This window comes from Ambystoma mexicanum, chromosome 4q, assembly GCF_040938575.1.
Source record: "Ambystoma mexicanum isolate Mex_15411 chromosome 4q, UKY_AmexF1_1, whole genome shotgun sequence".
NCBI classification, from domain to species: Eukaryota; Metazoa; Chordata; class Amphibia; order Caudata; family Ambystomatidae; genus Ambystoma; species Ambystoma mexicanum.
The window spans coordinates 429,436,588-429,455,739 of NC_090928.1; the positions used below are offsets into that span (position 1 = coordinate 429,436,588).

The 19,152-nt window shown below is 44.1% G+C and overlaps 1 protein-coding gene across 1 annotated transcript in view; it reads right to left on the bottom strand.

Moving 5' to 3' along the window:
• The window catches only part of KIF26B (kinesin family member 26B), an 876,378-nt gene that overhangs the window by 129,456 nt on the left and 727,770 nt on the right, over positions 1-19,152 (bottom strand). Inside the window, exon 8 of the mRNA XM_069608003.1 lies at positions 6,764-7,030. Coding sequence (XP_069464104.1) covers positions 6,764-7,030 — 267 coding nt within the window. The remainder of the gene's footprint in view (positions 1-6,763; positions 7,031-19,152) is intronic.

Consider the following 19,152-nt stretch of genomic DNA (forward strand, 5'->3'; position numbering starts at 1 on the left):
GCATCGCTGTTCCGCACTTTTGCCTCAAGGGTCTCCAGCTAGTTCTACACGTCGCCTTCCTGCCACGTTTCAGTGTCCCAGCATCGATGGGTCCTGTTCTGGAAGGTTTCCTTGGTTCGTGACTGGTGAGAGTCCTGCTGTCGCCCGTGTATGGTGACTGATGCTGGAACGGCCATACCCATCTGGTAGAGTGTCCTGAAGAGCCGTGCCTCATTTCCTGCTGCATTTCTTCACTGGAAAGGGTTGGACTCAGCTCCTGGACCTGACTGGAAACTTATTTGTGCCCGCAGCTCCTTAGCATCTTCTACTGGATCCAACAGTGGGAAACCCTAACTCCTTTTGACCTGCCAAGTCCTTTGGGAAAATCAGGGTAAGGGCAGTGAGTAGTCGCAATACTTACCGATGCCCCTATTTCCTCCAGTATAAGGTTTGTAAGAACTTTGATTTATATTCCATTGCATTGCCTTTTAAATGTTTATTGAAAATGCTGCTCTAGAAGCTAGAAAAAGTACTTGACTTAACTGTAAATCACCTTGAAGAACTTGGAACAATCTTCAACCACAGGAACATTTCCTAACTTTGTACCATCTTCTTAAGTTACTTTGTGAACAAGGCCCCATTCAACATAAGGTTAGAGCTTCGATTCCTGTGGACTGGTTATACAATTGCTTAACTACTTAACTTTTCGTTCAGGTGTAATGGTGAATTGCATGCATTGTATCAAACAACTGTGACTGTATATATGTTTTATATTTAAAGTGTTGTGTGATGTGTAATATTATTACCTGCTTGATTCATTTTCATAGTGTGTTTTTTGGCCTAAAGTAGAGTATTTTTATACTACCTGTGTAAGTATAATCATTGTCTATTACACTGTGTGGATTCAACGTTTGGATTCAATGTGGACCCCTGACCCCAATCACCTCTCCTGAGACTTAGCCTTGACCACTCTCCTCACTTAACTTGATCGGTTTGGCTAACCTCCCAGAGACCCCCTGTTCACTAAACTAGGGTGGCCTGATGAAATCTGTCCACCAGGCCAGATTTCAGAAATCCATCTTAACAGTAACTATTTAAAAAAAAACCCACACAAAATACAATTCGCTGACATTCATCCCAGAAATTATATAAAATTGTGTAAAAGTGGAAAATACTCGAGCACAAATCAGTCAACCACTCCGCACTCCAGAAAGGCAGCCCCTGTCCCTTATGCCTTGCACATTAGCTGTTATGCAGTAAGGTAGTACATTCCTGGCTCCAGGAGACATCACTAATGGGACAGCTCACATTGTGTGCATATGCTAATCCCTGACAGTCTCTTCCTATAACTGGACAGACCTTAAAAATAATGAATACTGCATGCCTACGTTTGCTCTTGTCTAATAATTTGACTGTTGCACAAAACCTTTTAAAGACCTCTGGCAGAGATCCCTACCCAGCAGGGCGTTAAAGAGACTGCAAACTCGGGATTGCTGGATTATTGGACTGTCCAACCTATACCCTCCCACCCAAACACCCTTTCTCTTTCTGTCACTGCCAGTATGCTTCTCTTCACCTTCCTTCAGCTGCTGCACCCCTTGTAGGCCAAGAGATGGGGCATCCAGCTTTGTGGGGCACGCTTCACCTTTTATCTTTTCCTCTCCTCATTCATCATAAAGGACCCCTTGCAGGATACAGCACCACTCTGTAACCAAGGTTCTGGTGCTACTTCAACACATGATGAGTGACACCCGGTGGTGGCAGGAAGGATTCAATTTTGGCATGTGGCTCTGTGCATTGTGAAAGAAGAGTACGAGGTTTATAGGAGAAAGCAGGTTTGACCTTTGGGAGAAATTAGCAGGGATTCTGGCCTCTGCCCCGCCAACGCCTGACAAATGGCATGCACTGCCTCCCAATGGGCATTGTCCCTGACAGCTGAGTAAAGGACCTGAGCATGTTCGAGTGAGATCTGAGGCATCTCTCAGCCTGCCAACCAACACTGTGAGAAATGTTTAATGGGTGCCTGCAATCCTCAGATTCCAAGCAATTCCTTCACTGAACCAAAGGTCATTGCCTACCATTACCCTTAGCATGTAGCTTTTGGTAATGAGAGGAGTTTGCAGATTCTCCCCTTTCCCTCATCTGCCAATTTGCAGATCCTTGTTTTGTTGCACATGGGATACAATTAATCTATCTGAGACACAGAGAGAGAGAGCGAGAGAGAGATTGATAATAGCAATGTGAGATAATGAAATGGGACTGGTCTCCATGGAGCCAGTGGTAGGAATGCAGGGTTGCAAGTTCTTTTGCCCTGTAACAGCTGGAGTCAGCAGCCGTTCTGGGGCATGCACATAGCAGCAATTTGCGCCTTCGGTACGGTTTACCAGCATGCCTTACCTTGGTGTTTCCCCTCCCCTCCATGTTGGTCTGCTGACTGCCTGCTGCCCATTGTGTCGGGAGCCTCTGCAGTTTGCAGTCCCTTTCTTCCCTCTGCCATCCTCGGTGGTGGTGACCTGCCATTATTTTTCCTCTCGTCCCTATGAGGTTGGAGTCTCACCAGCGTTTTCAGAGGAGACACAGTGACAGAGTTGCAGCACTGAGACAACTAAAGGTACTCACAGGTTTAGGCAGGGGGCATGTCTTACTCGATATGCCATGGCTGGTGTCATGAACCTACATCAACTGAGCATGATGTTTGAGATGGTCCTTCAGCTCTTCTTTTCTTTAACTTTTTGATTTTGATGAGTCAATGAGTCATATGATACTGATATTATTTAATTGACACTATTTTATTATACTATCCATATCCATAATTGACTTTAATTTACTTGATTTCTGAAAAATATGCCCACTACAAGGTCACACCAATTGAGTTCGATATCTGCTTGCTCAAACGTAAACTTGAGAGCTAGTGGTGATTTGTCTACTATCACTTATGCAGAAGCCAATTCTGCTAGCCAGCCCAAGATCATTGATTTATTTGCAAGCAGTAATTACCAAGACCCTGATGTGTTTAAACAGCCTCTATTGGAGCCTGCTGTCTCATCCACCGCTTTACCACCAAGAGTAAGTCGGATCTCAGAACTTTTGGAGAGGAGTACAAGAAGAAGACAATGGGCCTCATTCCGAGTACGGCGCTAACCAATGGCGCTATTAACGCCTTGGTTGACGCCGTACCCGGACCGGCAGCGCCTTGGTGGATGGCGGAATTACCGCCCCATTCCAAGGTTGGCGGGGCGGTAATTCCCCATTCACCAAGGCTCTTCCCCATTCCCAAATGAGCCCCCATAGGGCTCAATGGGAATGGGGAAGATGCAAATAACGGAGACCGTTCATTACGGTCACCGTTATTGGCTTGGAGGCCCCTTTGCGCCCTCGACTTTAACACCTGCTCAAAGCAGGCGTTAAGGGCGAGGGCGCAAAGGGAACTCGGAGTATGGCGGTAAGGGATCACCGCCACCGGTCTCGTTACCAGTGGCCGCTATCCCTTACCGCCATATTCGGAATGAGGCCCAATGACTGAGAGAACAGAGAGCAGGAAACAGGAGGGATGCCAAAGCCACCACTGAAGAGTCAACACCTGGAGGTCAGAGCAGGATCCAGGAGAGTTGGTTTGGTTCCAGTGGGACTTCTCAAAATGTACCTCGCACCTGTGTCCCTGAACAATTCACACATCCAATAGTATTTCGGAGCAGATTGCGGCTATATCCTGGGAGCCTGGGCTTAGCAAGCCATCTAGGAAAGCCAATATGAAGCCTCCAAATTATGGTGAAGATATCCGCAACAATGCAGAACCAGCGGAAGTAAAGGGTGCTGCATCAGCAGGAGTTACAACAGGAGTAACTACTGTCCCAATAACAAGAGAGAAAACTCTGTCACAGCCGCCATCGAGGGTGGCTGGAGAAGCCCCATTAAAGACACTCTGGCTGATGCAATTTCAACTGTGAAAAAGACAAGCTCTGAGCAGAATCATTAATTTGTGAGGAAGGATAGCTCAGAAGCAATGCTTTTGTCTTGAAAGCAAGACAACACAGTTAAACAGAGGTTCAAATCCTGACCCCGCGCTTATAAGGTTCTATGTCATATTTCCGCATTTTAAAGACCGAAAACAAAAAAGATTGATTCCTTTTCACTGTTTTTGTGTCGGCCTTAGAAATGCTGAAATATGCCATATCCACCCACCCCCTCGCAAGTTGATCGCTTCCACACACCCACCCTCTCCCACTAGTTGTTTTCTCAATTTGTGGTGATTTAAGCACACCCAAACCTCCCTTTCCCCACCCACCACCCCCTTCCCAGCACAACACACACTTACTACACACATACATATACACACACACAGGGCCCCACATTCACTTACCCGACACTCTCGCGCCTGTCAGCCCCTGCACACACTCATGTGCGTCAGGGGCATGACAGTTAGATTTAGAAAGTCTTTCTAAATCGATCATTTTTCAGAAAAAGCTCTTTTGACCTAGTACTGCTTAGAAACCACTCGCTGCTATTAAGCATGTTATAAAAGAGCAATTATAATTATGATCTGACTGGCATTCTGTAAGGGAGTGCAACATAACACAACTTAACCAATTTAAAAGAGTTTCAGCAATGGCTTCTGACAGTCAACTATGGAGAGTCCCAGGTTATGATATGATAGGTTATTTATAACGTGCTTAATACCCAGAGGTTTCTAAGCACGGACCCAAGGGTCGAGCCTGTGTTGCTCCATGTCGTCTTGCCTCCAAGGCAAGCACGTTGCCCCTGAGTTATCCTCCCGAGACAATGGTGGTCAAACAGTGTCAATCTATTTTACCCACTCTACCAACAGCCAGAGGTACCAGGGTTGCAAGAGAGGAGATTGGAGAGAAAGGGCATGGTGAACATGCTCCTCTACATCCGCCTACCCCACCAGTATCACTTTCAAATGTGGCAGGCCAGCCATGGGGATCTACAAAGTCCCACACAAGTCCAACCAGATCTTCTGGTCAGGAGCAAAGACCTCTACGCTCAGGATCTTTGCTTAAGAAAAGGTCAAATGCCAGCAATTGCAAATAGTAAAATGAGAGCTCTAGTTCAGGATAAGAGGAACATAATCATCACCAAAGTGGAGAAGCCGGCGAGATGTGAAGCTAGAGACGCTTTAAGAAATAAAGTTCTAGCCTGGCTAAACCAGAATCTAGAGAATGGGCTCATAAGATTGTACGACTTGAACATCTGTCATAGGTTACAGATTGAGGGATGGTCTTTCTCTTGGAACAATGTATTTTCGTAGGATGCAGTAAAAGCAATCTCCCCCATTTTCTGAGCATTAGTAACAACAACGCAAATACACCCTCAGATTTGAAAATTGTGGTTGGCTATACATAGAATATACAGCAAATGTAATTGAAGCTAGGGTCGTTTTCCTTACCCTGCAAGATCTCCCTTTTAGCCAATACATCTATTTCTTTTAAAGTCATCCAATTTATTTATTTCAAACATAACCATGCTTTCATTATTTTATGCATCATCATAATTTTTTTCTTAGGTTTTGTAGGTTCACTAGTGGTATAGAATTGGCCTTTGTTGTTTATTGTTCAAAAGAGTGAACATTTGGAGAGTTGCATTAACTATTGCACCTATTTGCATCCTGAATCTGACTATGTCCCCCGTTTCCCCCTTTGTGTACGTTATATGATTTTAATCTTTGATGTTTTGTAACCCTGGTGCACCAATGGCCTGCCGGCCAGAGGCTGTTTAATTAAAAATCAAAACTTGTTTTGCCTTGTAAGGTTTATTCCCCTCTTCCCACAACTGACTCCCGGCTACGATTTCCTCTCACTTTACGCTGCACACAAACAACCATCACAGACGGCCACCACAGGTCTAGCTGGTACCAGACCAGACCCAAAGTGCTGTAGCCTATCAGATCCCTTTGGATAACATACTCCCAAGTGACTACACCAAGCCCGCAGAAAGCAGATCAGGACACAAAAACGGGGTACTTCCAACTTGCATACAGCAATACCACAGGCTTCCCATCTGCCTCTCTCACTAACGATCCACCTCACGCTTTATCTTAAAAAGCCACGACCAAGGAGGCCAACACAAGTGGCAGAAGGGATCTATACAAGACCACGTATATTACTTATGATTCAGGGGTCAGACTGAATCAGCTGCATACATCTGTCCTGGAAAAAAGTATTTTCAATTTATGGGATGCAAAAGGGGGTTCTTATATCGCCCAAATCAGGCTGGATAAAGGGCAGAAGATTGCTGCACAGTGGATGTCCATAACAATAGAGAGTGATTGGAGACATTGACCTCAATGCAGTGCTTGTTTACTGACATTAACCCACCATCTTGCAGGCACCTTTTTTGCAGGCAGAGATGGCAGTTTTAAATCACCCTAATGTGACAAGAATTTAGATAACACTGAATGTACTGTTGTAGATGTAATATTCCAGAAATGCATGAAAAAGTGCCAAACCACATGTACTTTCCACATCAACATGTGTTTCTCATATAAGTGGCTAGGGCCACCTCTGAGCCAAAACCTAAAATGGGTTTTGTAACCATGTAAAAACCAGTCAAATTTATGAATATCAAATAACACAGTTGAATAAAAAGTGTTTTACATTTAGTGTGCTTTTTCTACTGTGTCCTCTCAATTTCCTGTTAAATTCACCGGAAAACAAGTCCTCAAGTATAACGAAATCAAAATGAATAAGCATTGGGAACATGGAAAAAAAATAACGATTTCCATTTGGAAAAAAATATATACTATTTTGGTAGTCTGCAAACTCACCTGCATCCCACATATTGGGTCCTCGCACAGATAGACCCCAGGAGATTGTCCGTCCTGCAGACTGCCCGTGGCGACCTCAGACAACAAATCTCTCAGGTTTTCTTCCTTCCCCCAAACCTCAACCGCCGAGACGCGCACTGAGAAGCGGGCCCCAGTCTTCTCTTTCCGCTCATTAATCAACTTGAAGAGCCACGAGATGGCGCAGGGGATGATGCCAAGGGTCTGCATGGAGTCGTCTCTCCCGATCATCGTGTAGGACTTTCCTGCGTGGCAGGGGAATGGAAAGGGGCGAAAGAGACAAGTCAAATAAGGTCCTTTTATTTCTCTGTGGGACATTTTGCAACAGAAGACAGGGTCATTTTTTTTAAATCATGAAGAGTAGTCAAAACAAGGTAACCTAGAAGAAGGTATCCAATTTGCAGTAAATTCTTTAACATTTGGATCTCGCCAATGCAAGGCTGGACTTTCCAGGTTCTGCTATGAGGAGTAATTTCATTATGACAAGGTCACACGAGGAAGCGGGTGGTGCACTGCTATTTGAGTTTATCCTCGCTACCTTGAGCCAATACCCTTCTGATATTCTATATAGTTTAAAAAATAAATCAGTGAATGTCAAGCTGATGGAGTGCGGGGACTGTCTACAAGTGATTCTGTCTCCCCTTACCATTCCAACGCAAATAAAGTGACCTTCAAGAGGGGCCTAAACGATCCACCAGGACCATATAAACCGCGCTTGGTCTGTATGCTCTGTACTCACACACCAATCACGTGCTAGTAAAAACGGTGGCAATTCTATTGCCGCCACTTTTCCTTGCTGCAAATTATGGATTTTAATGAAATGTCTTTTTAACTTGCAAAAAAGTGAGGAAATCAAGCAGGCGGGAACACTGGCATGGTTATTCCACCAAAATCCATATGGATGCCAAAAATAGGGGAATAGCACAGTTGTTACCATGATCGTAATCCAGCAGTAATCCCGCCAGGCCCAGTGGCGGTATCGGCAAGCAAGTATGGCGGTCGTTCAGGGGAGACCCGTGGTGACCGCTTTTATTCCAATGCCGATCTACTGAAGATCCTCTGCGATCCCCAGTGGATCCATTCCGTGTCGTATCTTTTTCACAGTCAGGAATTCTTCTCCTGTTCTAAGGCTCTGCCGGGTACATCAAATTCCCGTATTTTTTTTTTTTTTTAGGATATCTTCTCCAAGGGGCATTCCCAACAATACCAGCAGTACATATAAATAAAGACATTATATTACAAATCTTAAAATGTGTGCAATAATAGCAGTATTTGAAAGGGATCTGAGAGTTCTCCTGCATGACAAGATGGTATATGATTTACAAAATGAATGCTAGCAGTACAACCATATATATAAAAGATACTAATACTACAGTATAAACAAATTCACCAACGTGACTAGTGGAAAACGATAAGAGTATCTACAATGCTGGGACTGGAGGCGGCAACTCCATGGGATGCCTTCAATTGGCCATCAATTAATTCAGAACTTAATATTATTTCTCTTCCCAATGAGAATTTCAATTCTACTGAAACACTGGCACTTAAAATATGTTTGGAACCTTCTGAGCCAGTTCTTATGATGCTCCTTTACAACTCCCCTACCAGTCCCACGAATGAATTTGTACAGAAATTTGCAGAATTTGTAATTGAGATATCTATGTCCTACAATATAAAATTCTTCTAGGCGACTTCAATAATTGGACTGAACTTCGCTGGAACCCTGAAGAAGCCCGAGAGCTGAAACTGCAGGTTGAGTATTAGATATATAATGCTGGCCACATGTTAGACCAACTTTGTTTCCGCCATTTACATATAACAGTAGACGCTAACCAGCAATTCTCTTGGTCAGATCATGTGGGGATAGCCTTTCCCCTGTTTATAGACCTAAATTTACCTTCTAAGAGTCACCACATTCTTCCATTTACATCCCGCACGTGGAGACAAGTTACAAAAGAACAGGCCCTTAATTATCTGATTGCAAAACCCTATACTATACCCTCACCAGCAATTAACAATCCAAACCCACTAGTTGACTCGTTAAACACATATACCACGGAGAAACTGGATAACATTGCCCCAGTCATTGAACACGCTAGTAAAAAAAACCCTGAGAGTAGGGAAGAAATGATTTACACCAGATTTGAATAACCTGCGCCGTGAAGTAAGGAATATGGAAAGACAATGGCACCTAGCATACTACCCCGCACAACTCAGGGAACTCAAACAACTCCAACGTTGTTATAAAAAAGAGATTTTTTAAGACCAAGAAAGCCTATTAAAGGGCTCAAAATGGACTCAGTGGCTAACAGTGCCCAAACATTATTAGATGTGGTAAATGAGTTATCTGATGGCCCGACACCCTGTGAACTTGTTCTCAACTTTTGTCAAATGTCTTGCTACTCACTTTGTTCACAAAATCTAAAAGAACAGGGATGACTTAGAATGATCCTACCACAGTGATAATATACTCGGGTCAGCAGATCCAGTGCCAATGACCACATTTGAAACTTGTGCACTCCTGGATGAGAGTAAAGTCCACAAACCTCTCCTTTCAGTCAAGTGCTCAGGGTTCAAACTGGATATAGTTCTCCCAAAACTAGCCAAAGATATCTATCCCCTATTTCAGGAGATTATCTGAAATATATTCTACTCTTCCTTAGCGTCAGGAATCTTTCCACCGGTATGGAAAAAAATCCATTGTTAAATCCCTACTCAAAAAACCTCTCTAGATGCCAAAGAGCCAGGAAATTGGAGAGGACCAAGCTGATACGTCATCCCTAGCTCCCGCCCCTTCACCTCTGTCTTACTGGCAGCAGGAGAAGTGCCCTAAGTGGAACACCAGGTATCATCCCAATACCACAATGAGTGTACTAGAGATGATATGCACTTAGACAACCGTATCGAATGTACCCTCACACTGAGAGGGTGGATGTCTGCATACACCCTTGGACATAAGTAAAACGGACAAGAGCAGAGTGACATCATGAAGGAAAGACACGAAGACGCACAGAAACGATATGCAAATACTTAAAGAATAAAAGTGTAACTGGAGTAACAAGAGAAACATGCAATTGAATATGAAGAAATCATATGCACCAAAGAAATAAGTGAGTAGAGGTTAAGTGAATGTATATACGCAGAAATGCATGGTAGTTGAGACAAATAGGAGCTTGCTGCAAAAGAAAACATAACGTGGCTAAGGTTGCCATAATGAAAGGATGGACGTCGGACTTGTGTTGAAACCAACCAATATACCTCACAAACAGACCAGTGCTGCAGAGTCACGAGCTGCTGGAAAAACTGTTTTGCGTGAAGAACACAAAGGAGTCTATTGGCCTACGAGCAAAGATGCCACATCAAGAATTATTGCAAAGCACAAAGGGAGTCAAGAGGATAAGCCATGTACATAAACCATATTTCTCTTAGATGAAGCAAAGAAGAAAACATCTGCACGGACCAAGTATTGGACAGTTAAAGATGCGAGAAGCATATGCAAGGTAGAGTGAGCAAGTTTCCAGCGGCCAAGAGGAGTAATGGCACCCAGCTTAATTAAATCAAATAGCAGTAAACAAAAGGTGGAATTGGACAAAATCAGGGTCTCCTCATACGTGATTTAGAAGTTCAAAAAAAGTGCTATTTATTATGTTTCAGACGAAGATAATGGTGTACCTACACTCCCTTAAAATTCCCACAACAGGCTGCAAGGTCAACTATAAAGAAGAAGCCTTGGCTTGTGACCTGGCCCATGAGAGATGATTGACCAATTGGCCAAGTGGGTAGTAGTCTGATGTTGCTCTCTGCACCGGAGTTTCATTTCGCTTACGTGCCGCTAAGAAGCTGAAAGTCAAGGTTTGGGAAAGCATGCCAACCAACCAGAGGGTCTATGTAGCAACATGCGAAACAGTGTTGCACAGGCTAACCCGCTGCTGTTATTCTGCTATAAACTGTATTATACGTATTTAGAGGTGGTACAAGGTGTGCCTACCAGAGAAGGGGCATCCAATAGTATTACTAATAGTTATATGATATATAGGTACATATGCTCCCTTAACCAATCCCTCCCTTCAATAGGTTTTACAGTTTGCCACTCAGGATGACATTATAGCTGATGTATATCGAGGTATAAAACCTTTGTATAATCAAATTGGAGAGCTATAGTTTGTTGTTCACCAGACTGCCCTACTTTATTTGTGCTAATAATAAAGTAGTAGTTTGCCATATTCTCTGTGTCTGTCCGGTTATTTGGGTCTGAGATCACTATTGGTAATTCCATCTAGCACAAAAGACACTTCAAGGTGCTAGAGCACAAAATGATCATCCCATATCACAGCTCCCTTTTCTGTCCAAACAATTGGAGAGAGTGGCACTGTCCCAAAAAATAGGCATTTGTTGAGAACGTAGGTCTATTGACGCAGAATCAATATGGCTTCAGACCAATGAGAAGTACAGAATATGTCTCTATGCCAATTATAGTCCAGCTTATAGTCCAGTTTAGAGAAAAAATGGATAGAGATCAATCAGGAATACTGCTATTGCTGGACCTGTCCACAGCATTTGACACTCTGGATCATGGAATTTTGCTCTCTGGCATTTACGACAGTAAATTTTGCTAGGTCGCATTTACGACTGTGGCATAAAGGGCATTGTCTTAGAATGGTTCAGTTCTTTCCTAACTGATCACCACCAACAAGTTCAACTGGGTCCCTTCCACCCCCCTTCTGTATCAGTAACTTGTGGGGTGCCTCAGTGATTCACTCTGTCACGTATTTTGTTCAACCTTTAAATACGTCCTTTACTGAGAATCATCTACCAATATGGGCTTCTTTCTTTTAATTATGCGGATGACACTCACATTTAAGTATCATTGATAAGGCGTCAAGCGATCAACTACAGCAAGCTAAAAACTGCTTAGTTACCATCAAGGACTGGATGGAGAGTAACTATCTGAAAATCAATACAGACAAAATGGACATTATGTTTATTAACCATGCCCCTGGCCCTAAGGCCTTTAATTTCTGGCCTTAAGACTTTGGAACTTGTCCTAGCCCAAAAGAAGAAGAACGAATTTAGGATTTCTCTTGATAGTTCCCTCACTCTAAATGCACAAATAAAAGCTGTAACCAAATCTTGTTTTTTCTGTTAAAGAAAATTAGACCTATACTTCCATTACCCTCTTTTTCTCAGCAATTAACTCATTATAAACGCCCTGAACCTTTAATGATTAGGCTTCAGCAATAGCACCTATTTAGGTATAATAGAATCCTCGCTCCATCGCCTCCAAAGAGTGCAGAATGAATCAGCGAGAAAACTACTGAAAATGAAGGAAGTCGCTCACATCATCCCTGCTCTCAGACCCTTACACTGATTGCTAATAAGATAGCGGATAGCCTTTAATGGCATGTGTATCATCTTCAAGACCCTGAGATGGCCAAACACTTATCCTTTTTGAACTAGGCCTAAACTCTGTACAGCCCGACGTACCCTCAGAAGTAAGCAAGTGAACACCATTACCCTCCCACTGTATAAAAGGGAAAGTAAAGGTGGCCGCCCCTTCTCAGTGCTGGCGGCGAGAATGTGGAATAATCTGCCGCCAGCGTTTTGATGTGAAATAACCTGCTAACATTTCGAAAACAGCTAAAGACTTCTTTTTCAATCAGAATTAAGCTTATTGTTCACCTGAATATGCACGAGATATTCCTTAGCGCCAAGAAGCCTCCTGGGTGAACGCAGCGCTTTACCAAAACAGACATAACATCATATAACATTGAAAAGCAGATATGAATGTTATATTCGTGGTAACTCTCGGCGCAGGGCTCTCTACCATAGGGACGCTGGGTTGCTGATGACTGCACAAGACATGTATTAACTGGGTGAGTAGGAGCACCCTCGCCTATAATAATGTGAAACGCTGCACCTGCTGTTAGCACCCAATCTTTGGCCCCCATGATTACTGCTGCCATACAAAGTAAATGTAGTGCTACTATTCAGACAAGGTCCTCAAATGCCAAATACCCGTCCCCACACTTTCTCACGTGGGATTTGCCTCTATGCGTTTACACAGAATGAGCAAAGGTGTGTCACAGAATGTGAGAGAGTTTGAGAGGGTGTGAGTGTGTGAGGGAGAAAGAGAGAGAGCAAAGGAGAGAGAGAGTGAGTGTGTTTATGTGTGTTTGACTCTGTCTTTCAGGCTGATTTGAGGGAGTGAATGAGAAAATACATGCATCACAAGCAGCAGAATAACATATAGGGCCTCATTAGGAGTTATCCAGTCCCGAAATAAAGCTGGTAAAACGGACGGTACTACCGGCTTTAGCATTTTTTGCAGCTTGTTACTCGAGTCTACTGTTAGCAGCAGTGTACTACCGTCAGGCCTGACCTCCCGGTAGTTTAGGCCCCTACCGGCAGTGAATTCACTGAATCACTGTTACCGTTAACAGCGGTGCAAGTGATTTAGGGGTTACCATCCCATGGATTTGTGTGGGACTCCATAGAATGGGAACGTACTGCTGTTGCTTGTGCCCGTAATATCCCAGTAACACAGGGATATCGGGCGCCGGTAATGGTAAGGTGAGACTACTGGTAACCCGCCGGTAAAAGCGGCGGGTTACCGGCAGTCTCGTACTTAGGTCTATAGTCTCTTAAAACAGCCTCCACAGGACACAGAGTGACACTCATCATATGGCCCGAAGCGTTTTCCACAGCAGCGAAGCATGGGTGTGATAAGTGATGAATAGGAATTATATGGCCAATGCCGGATATGTTTGTGGTAAAAATTTCATCTATATGGGCAAAGGAGCTCATTGTGGATGATGGATTTGTTATTGCTGGTGAGAGGACATGGACCAATAGGATTGCAAAGCACGCCGACATTTTAATTTGAATATGTTATGTCCTCATTTATATCAAGTCTCTTGTAAAGGTAAAATAATTGGCAGACGTATTATAAATTTAAAACAGCATAAAATGCAAACTCATTAAAGTCTGAGAAGAATGTGCAAGAGCTAATTACCTGGGTTCAGGAAATGTTGGAAACAGATTTAGGAAAAATTAAAAGGTAAAAAATCTGAGGATTATATTCACAAAGCATGAAAGAAAAAGCAAAGCATCCAATGGCAGCACTTCCTTTAGGGTGCTCTATTACAAGTGACTTTTTCCATGATGTTGGTGCGCTGCAGGGTATGCAGAGGCAGAAATCCCAAAGGCTTAATTAGATTATTTAATTACATTATTTGTATAAGAATAGATTAGTTCAAAACGGTTGCTCTCTTTGTGCCTTCTGCTAATTCTATTTAGGTTTTTCAGTTGCATTATTATGCATCTACTGTATTATTAATCAGTTGCTTGCTTGCAAATTTGACTACCGATTTTTAGGATGTCCTATTTGTAGCACCTGCCATAGGCGAAGCGGTACAATGCAAGATATTAAACTCGCATGACGTCCTAGTGAGGAACAGACCATATTTATATATCCATATATATATATATATATATATGATACATTACTCACGGTAATTGTATTTCTGATGCTTGTATCTGCTTAGATTCACATGCTATGCATAGGCCAACATCTAGTGGAAGCTGCAGAGTATTACTGTTGTTGTTTTTGAAACTCAAAAAGGGACGTCGACAGGGCGTGCCAGTAATACTATCCCTGGTTTTAAGAAAAAGTGTGGCCATCAAGGGGAAAGATTACCTCTGGGTTTAAGGGCAATGACAGGAGACTCGTATTTGAGAAGACGGTAAGCAAGGACGAAGAGCATGCCATCTGTGCGCGTATTTCATGCTATTTAAGAGCCACGTGGCATGAATAGAAAGCCCTTCAGCTCAGTTCATGGAGAAGAAGAGTACAATGTAGATGGCATCTGTATAACGACACCTCAAGGAAATGTCCTGCCAAACTCTTGAAGGTGGCATACAGTCTGATTCATCCACACTACGTGAACAGCAAGGGGGCACCTACTGGGGAACACTGCAGTGAATTCCACTGGTTACTCATAGATCAAACCAATTACATGCTGGAATTATTCTTACAACAACTTTACACATCTGATTCTCCAGTCACAACTTTTTTTGGAGTACCACCCCAAGCTCCCTCAAGGTTTGTGCACTTCACAATTGTCCACTTAAATGGCAACTCTCATGCCTTTTCTACTTGATGAACGTTAACCTTCTTCTCCAGGTCTACTCCGTCATTCAGAGGTTTTTAGAGGGACCCATATTCTCATTTTGAGGAATAATTCCTCAAACCAGAGGTAAGAGTAGGTATCATTTGCAGTGCACCATTTTTAATCCCTATGCATCCAAAAGTCAATACTCATTTGTGATGACACTCCTTTTCATTTATATTCATTTGAGGAACTCACATCCTCATCACTTCACAAACATTTACCATGAATGAGGTCCCACACTCCCAGAGGGACTAAAACATGTTGGAATAAAGGGAAAAAATGTGCACTATTTCAGTGTGTAAAAAGAGAGTGAATCTATAATGTTACAATATACTGCTTTCAAATGTCCATGTCATTTATGTTGTTTATGTGTGTATTTGATGGAGCGAAGGAGCCTCTTGCATGTTTTTATAGGCTGAATGTGGTGGGAATTGATTGAGAAGTATCAATTGAATACTACTTACCAACGATTGTAAATAAAGGAGTGCATAGGATATAAAACACTGATTGAAAGCAACACAAGTGTGTTGTTTTGTATACTAAAGGGCCCTTACACATGGTTTGTCCCTTGTGGATATATACTACTTTGACTTGGCTGAGCAGATATGTGTATTGTGGCTTAATCTTAGAAAAATAGGCTCTTTCACTCTGCATCAGTTGCTGGGTCTTGGAACTTATACAATGCTGCTTTGCCCTAACAAAGATGGCGTCCAGGGTTTACAAAATCGCTTGCTTAGCCTCATAAATGTGGCATTGCTCAATCACATAATGCTCATACATGTGAATGCATGCAGAGACGGGATCTAAGGCACACACCACTTCTACCTCGCCATACCGTCAAGTGGCAGGCTCAGTAACTCTCGGTTTGCAGCCTTCACACTGCACAGCAGAGCCTTAAGCAAAATGCTCAGAGGTCTGGACCCTGCAAACTCCACGCGTCCAAAGCCCTGTTGGATCACAACCTTCCCTATAATGGTGCCTCGATGGTCCAGTCACCCAAACAGACTAGGGAGGAGCCACACAGCCTGAGCCTGGCCATTGTCAGCTAAGAGAGCATTTCCTTTAGCACCCAGGAGAAGGTGGATTTCTGCATCCTCCCAGAGGTCCTAGCAGTGTCCTCAGCTCTGCCTCCCTCTCACGCATTTTAGCTCTGCTGCCCCCTGCGTAAATGTAACCTTCAGGTAGAGGCAGTGAGCAGAAAGGGCATTTCTGCAGACACAGTAGGGAAGAGAACTACCTGAGATCTCTTTGTGCTAGTTCTTTTCTCACTCTTCTCCATAAAGAAGCTCAAGGGACTCACCGTCTCGCCGAGGCTCTTTTCACGGTCACCCCCTGAATTCTCTACACACCTGAGTCCCTACTATCCATCCACTTTCCCTCACTCCTACTCCTTCTTTTCCTCTTGTTCTCCTATAACGCTTTGAAGCAGCCTGAAGACGCCATTATGCGCTATGGAAAAACCCTACATACGTATACTACAGCAATCAGTGGGACATTTAAAAAAAAGACTGTTTGAACTGTGATTATTAAAGTAATTAAAAATCAAGTCAACAGGAATTGTTAAAAAGTGCTTCAGTAAGTTGATCCTAAGTTATGGAATGGATCCAGAAATGGACTATTGCGATATGTAGTACATTAACTAAAGATCTCTGCAATATGTTCACAGCAGTGCAGATAACCTGATCTCGGCAGGCTACCAAAGCGGGCATAACACCGCAAGAAAGGGTGAGTGAGATGCGGGGGACAATAAGAAGCAGCCATTCCTGAGACATCACCCTGGCTACAGATGAGGAGGGTCACAGAGCAATGGCCTCGCCTGCAAATATTCAGAACCAGCAAGCAGTGCTGATTGTGTGGGGGTGTTTGCCAGTGCTCAGTCCTGGCCCTTATTTTTGAGCCCCAACACTTATTGTCTCAGACTCACTTTACTTATGAGGTGGTGATAGTCAGTGCACCCAGCAATCACAATGAGCAGGTGCGAGCTGCAGTGTAACCCCAAATACGTTGACTCTTTGGGGGGTGGCAGCAGTGCTGGGGAGCTGCCCACCCGCAGTGCCAGAAGAGTGCTAGAAAATATTTGGGCCCTGGCCCTTATTCTTTTTACACATTAAGCACTGCCTGCAAGTACAGTACAATAGCAGCCTCTGTGAGAAAGGGATGGGAGCCTCATCTGTGGGCGGCCCAGGCTGACCGGTCTCTCCCGCACGGCCTGCTATCCCTCAGGGCGCCCCACACATCGAGCAGTGTACGCTTTCCTTTCTCTCTGCCTTGGATGGGGGTTTGTTCTATTCAACTTTGAGCAAAAAGACCTTCTTGTTAAAAAAGGTTAAACAGCCTGCGTGTTTCTTTCTTGCTCTCTCTGGGTTATTGCTTTGATCATTGTCTTCTGGCAGAAGAGCAAAGGCCAGATACCACTGAGTTCTGAAGGCATTGGCACCCGGAAGGGGACCAGCCCACCCTGGCCTGATCTCGGCCCTGGAGGAGGGCGGGCAGCGCACTCATTTTAATTTGGGTTTGGTATCGCATAGAAATACTATGAATGGCCCGTTCCGAAGCTGGAGATGTGTGATGTGAACGCAGAATCTACGTTGCATTCAGCTACTTGAGGGTGGATAGCTCAAGCGTGAAGTACTCGCCTCTAACATGGGCAAGCTGAGCCTTCTCGCGTTTCAATTCCATGCAGGGACGACGCAGCACTTCATCCTTCTTAGATTGAGGAATTGAGTACAACAGCGATTACTATAGCGCTTGAAGCAGGTGGGATCCAGCAAGAAGCGCTCTATGAAAACCTGATACGATCGATAATCCTATTACTAAAGCTCCTTAGGAGAGCCCTGTAAAGGGATTTTCAGAACGAGTGCTTAACAGTTCGCAGAAGCCCCCTTTGACTGTCGCCCATTGTATTTGGGTGCTTGGATACTGTGTGATGTTGTTAACTGGGAAAGCTCTGCCCCTCACTAGACAATGCTTAGCATTCAGCCAACATGGGCACTGCTTTCTAGAGGGCTTCATGTATTCCGAGTCTCAGAAAAAGAAGGGTCTTCTGTATCTAGCCGCTGGAGGGGGTAGATGAAGGCTTCCTGCAGGGAGGGGCAGTTTTCTGCAGCGCTCCCCAAATGACTGTTCTCTTTCCAACCCCGCATTTCTTTTGCGTGTGTCCAGTCCCCGGCAGCACTCACCGCCCAAGACCAGGCAGAGCTGTCTTGCCTGGTGCTGTAAGGTGCCTCCCGGCATCCACCCCTCTGGGTAACCGGATAATCACAGTTCAGTGCCTTGTCACCTCTGGCAAGAGATATGTGGGTAATCGTACAGAAGGGGTGATATGGCAGAAACCGGAATGTACAGCCACACTGGGAAAATCGCTGATATGCATTTCCCAATATACGCTGAGAAGCATTGAAGTCAAGGCAGGGAAAGGGTTAAGTCTGCAAGTCAAGGATGCAAATCTAGTTCTGCTGCATACACTCCTTGGATGTCTTCCCTCGGCCCCTCTACTTAAAGGGGCTGGTAGAGAGTTTGGCATTTCAAACCATTGGCCTTTTGCCTTCCTACTGTGAATCTTGCTGTTTCTCTTCTGCACGTCCTCTTCAGGGCAACTAGACCGCCCTATCCTATTTGCCTTATTATCAATGCTGTTCTCTTTCTTTTTTTGCTGTTCACTCCCATCGGGCGTGTGTGTGGCTTCTTGGCCAATTGGCAGCTAACGAGAGCCCTCTGTTGCCTCTTTCCTACCAGTACCGATTGCCAACTTGCCTTTGTCCATCCTTGCCGGACGACTGAGCGTGGCTGGTTGTGGCCTCATTGCAAGCAATCGATATCCACTCGGCGCCCCTTCACCCTTTTCATGGCACTGCACATGTTCTAGTGAAGTAAATTAAGTTTCCCAGTTCTCTAGCGTACATTGATGCCAACAATTCTTCGAATGATCAGATCAGTTTTGCTCAGTGTTCAGGGTTGCAGCACACATAACCCCAAGAGTCCATTGGGGCCACAAACACTAGTGATTAAGTGTCCAACAACCATGTAAGCCCCCGTAAGTAGCAGCTGCCGAAGCCAAGGTTGGATGATGGCAGGCAACGTGCTCATTTACTGAGAAGGGCATTATCATTGAATAACTAACCTATTTCCATCGATATGATTTCCAAGCCAATTCAGGCTGAGGACCGCAGGGAGATGTGGGAGCAACCTATGGTGCCGGCC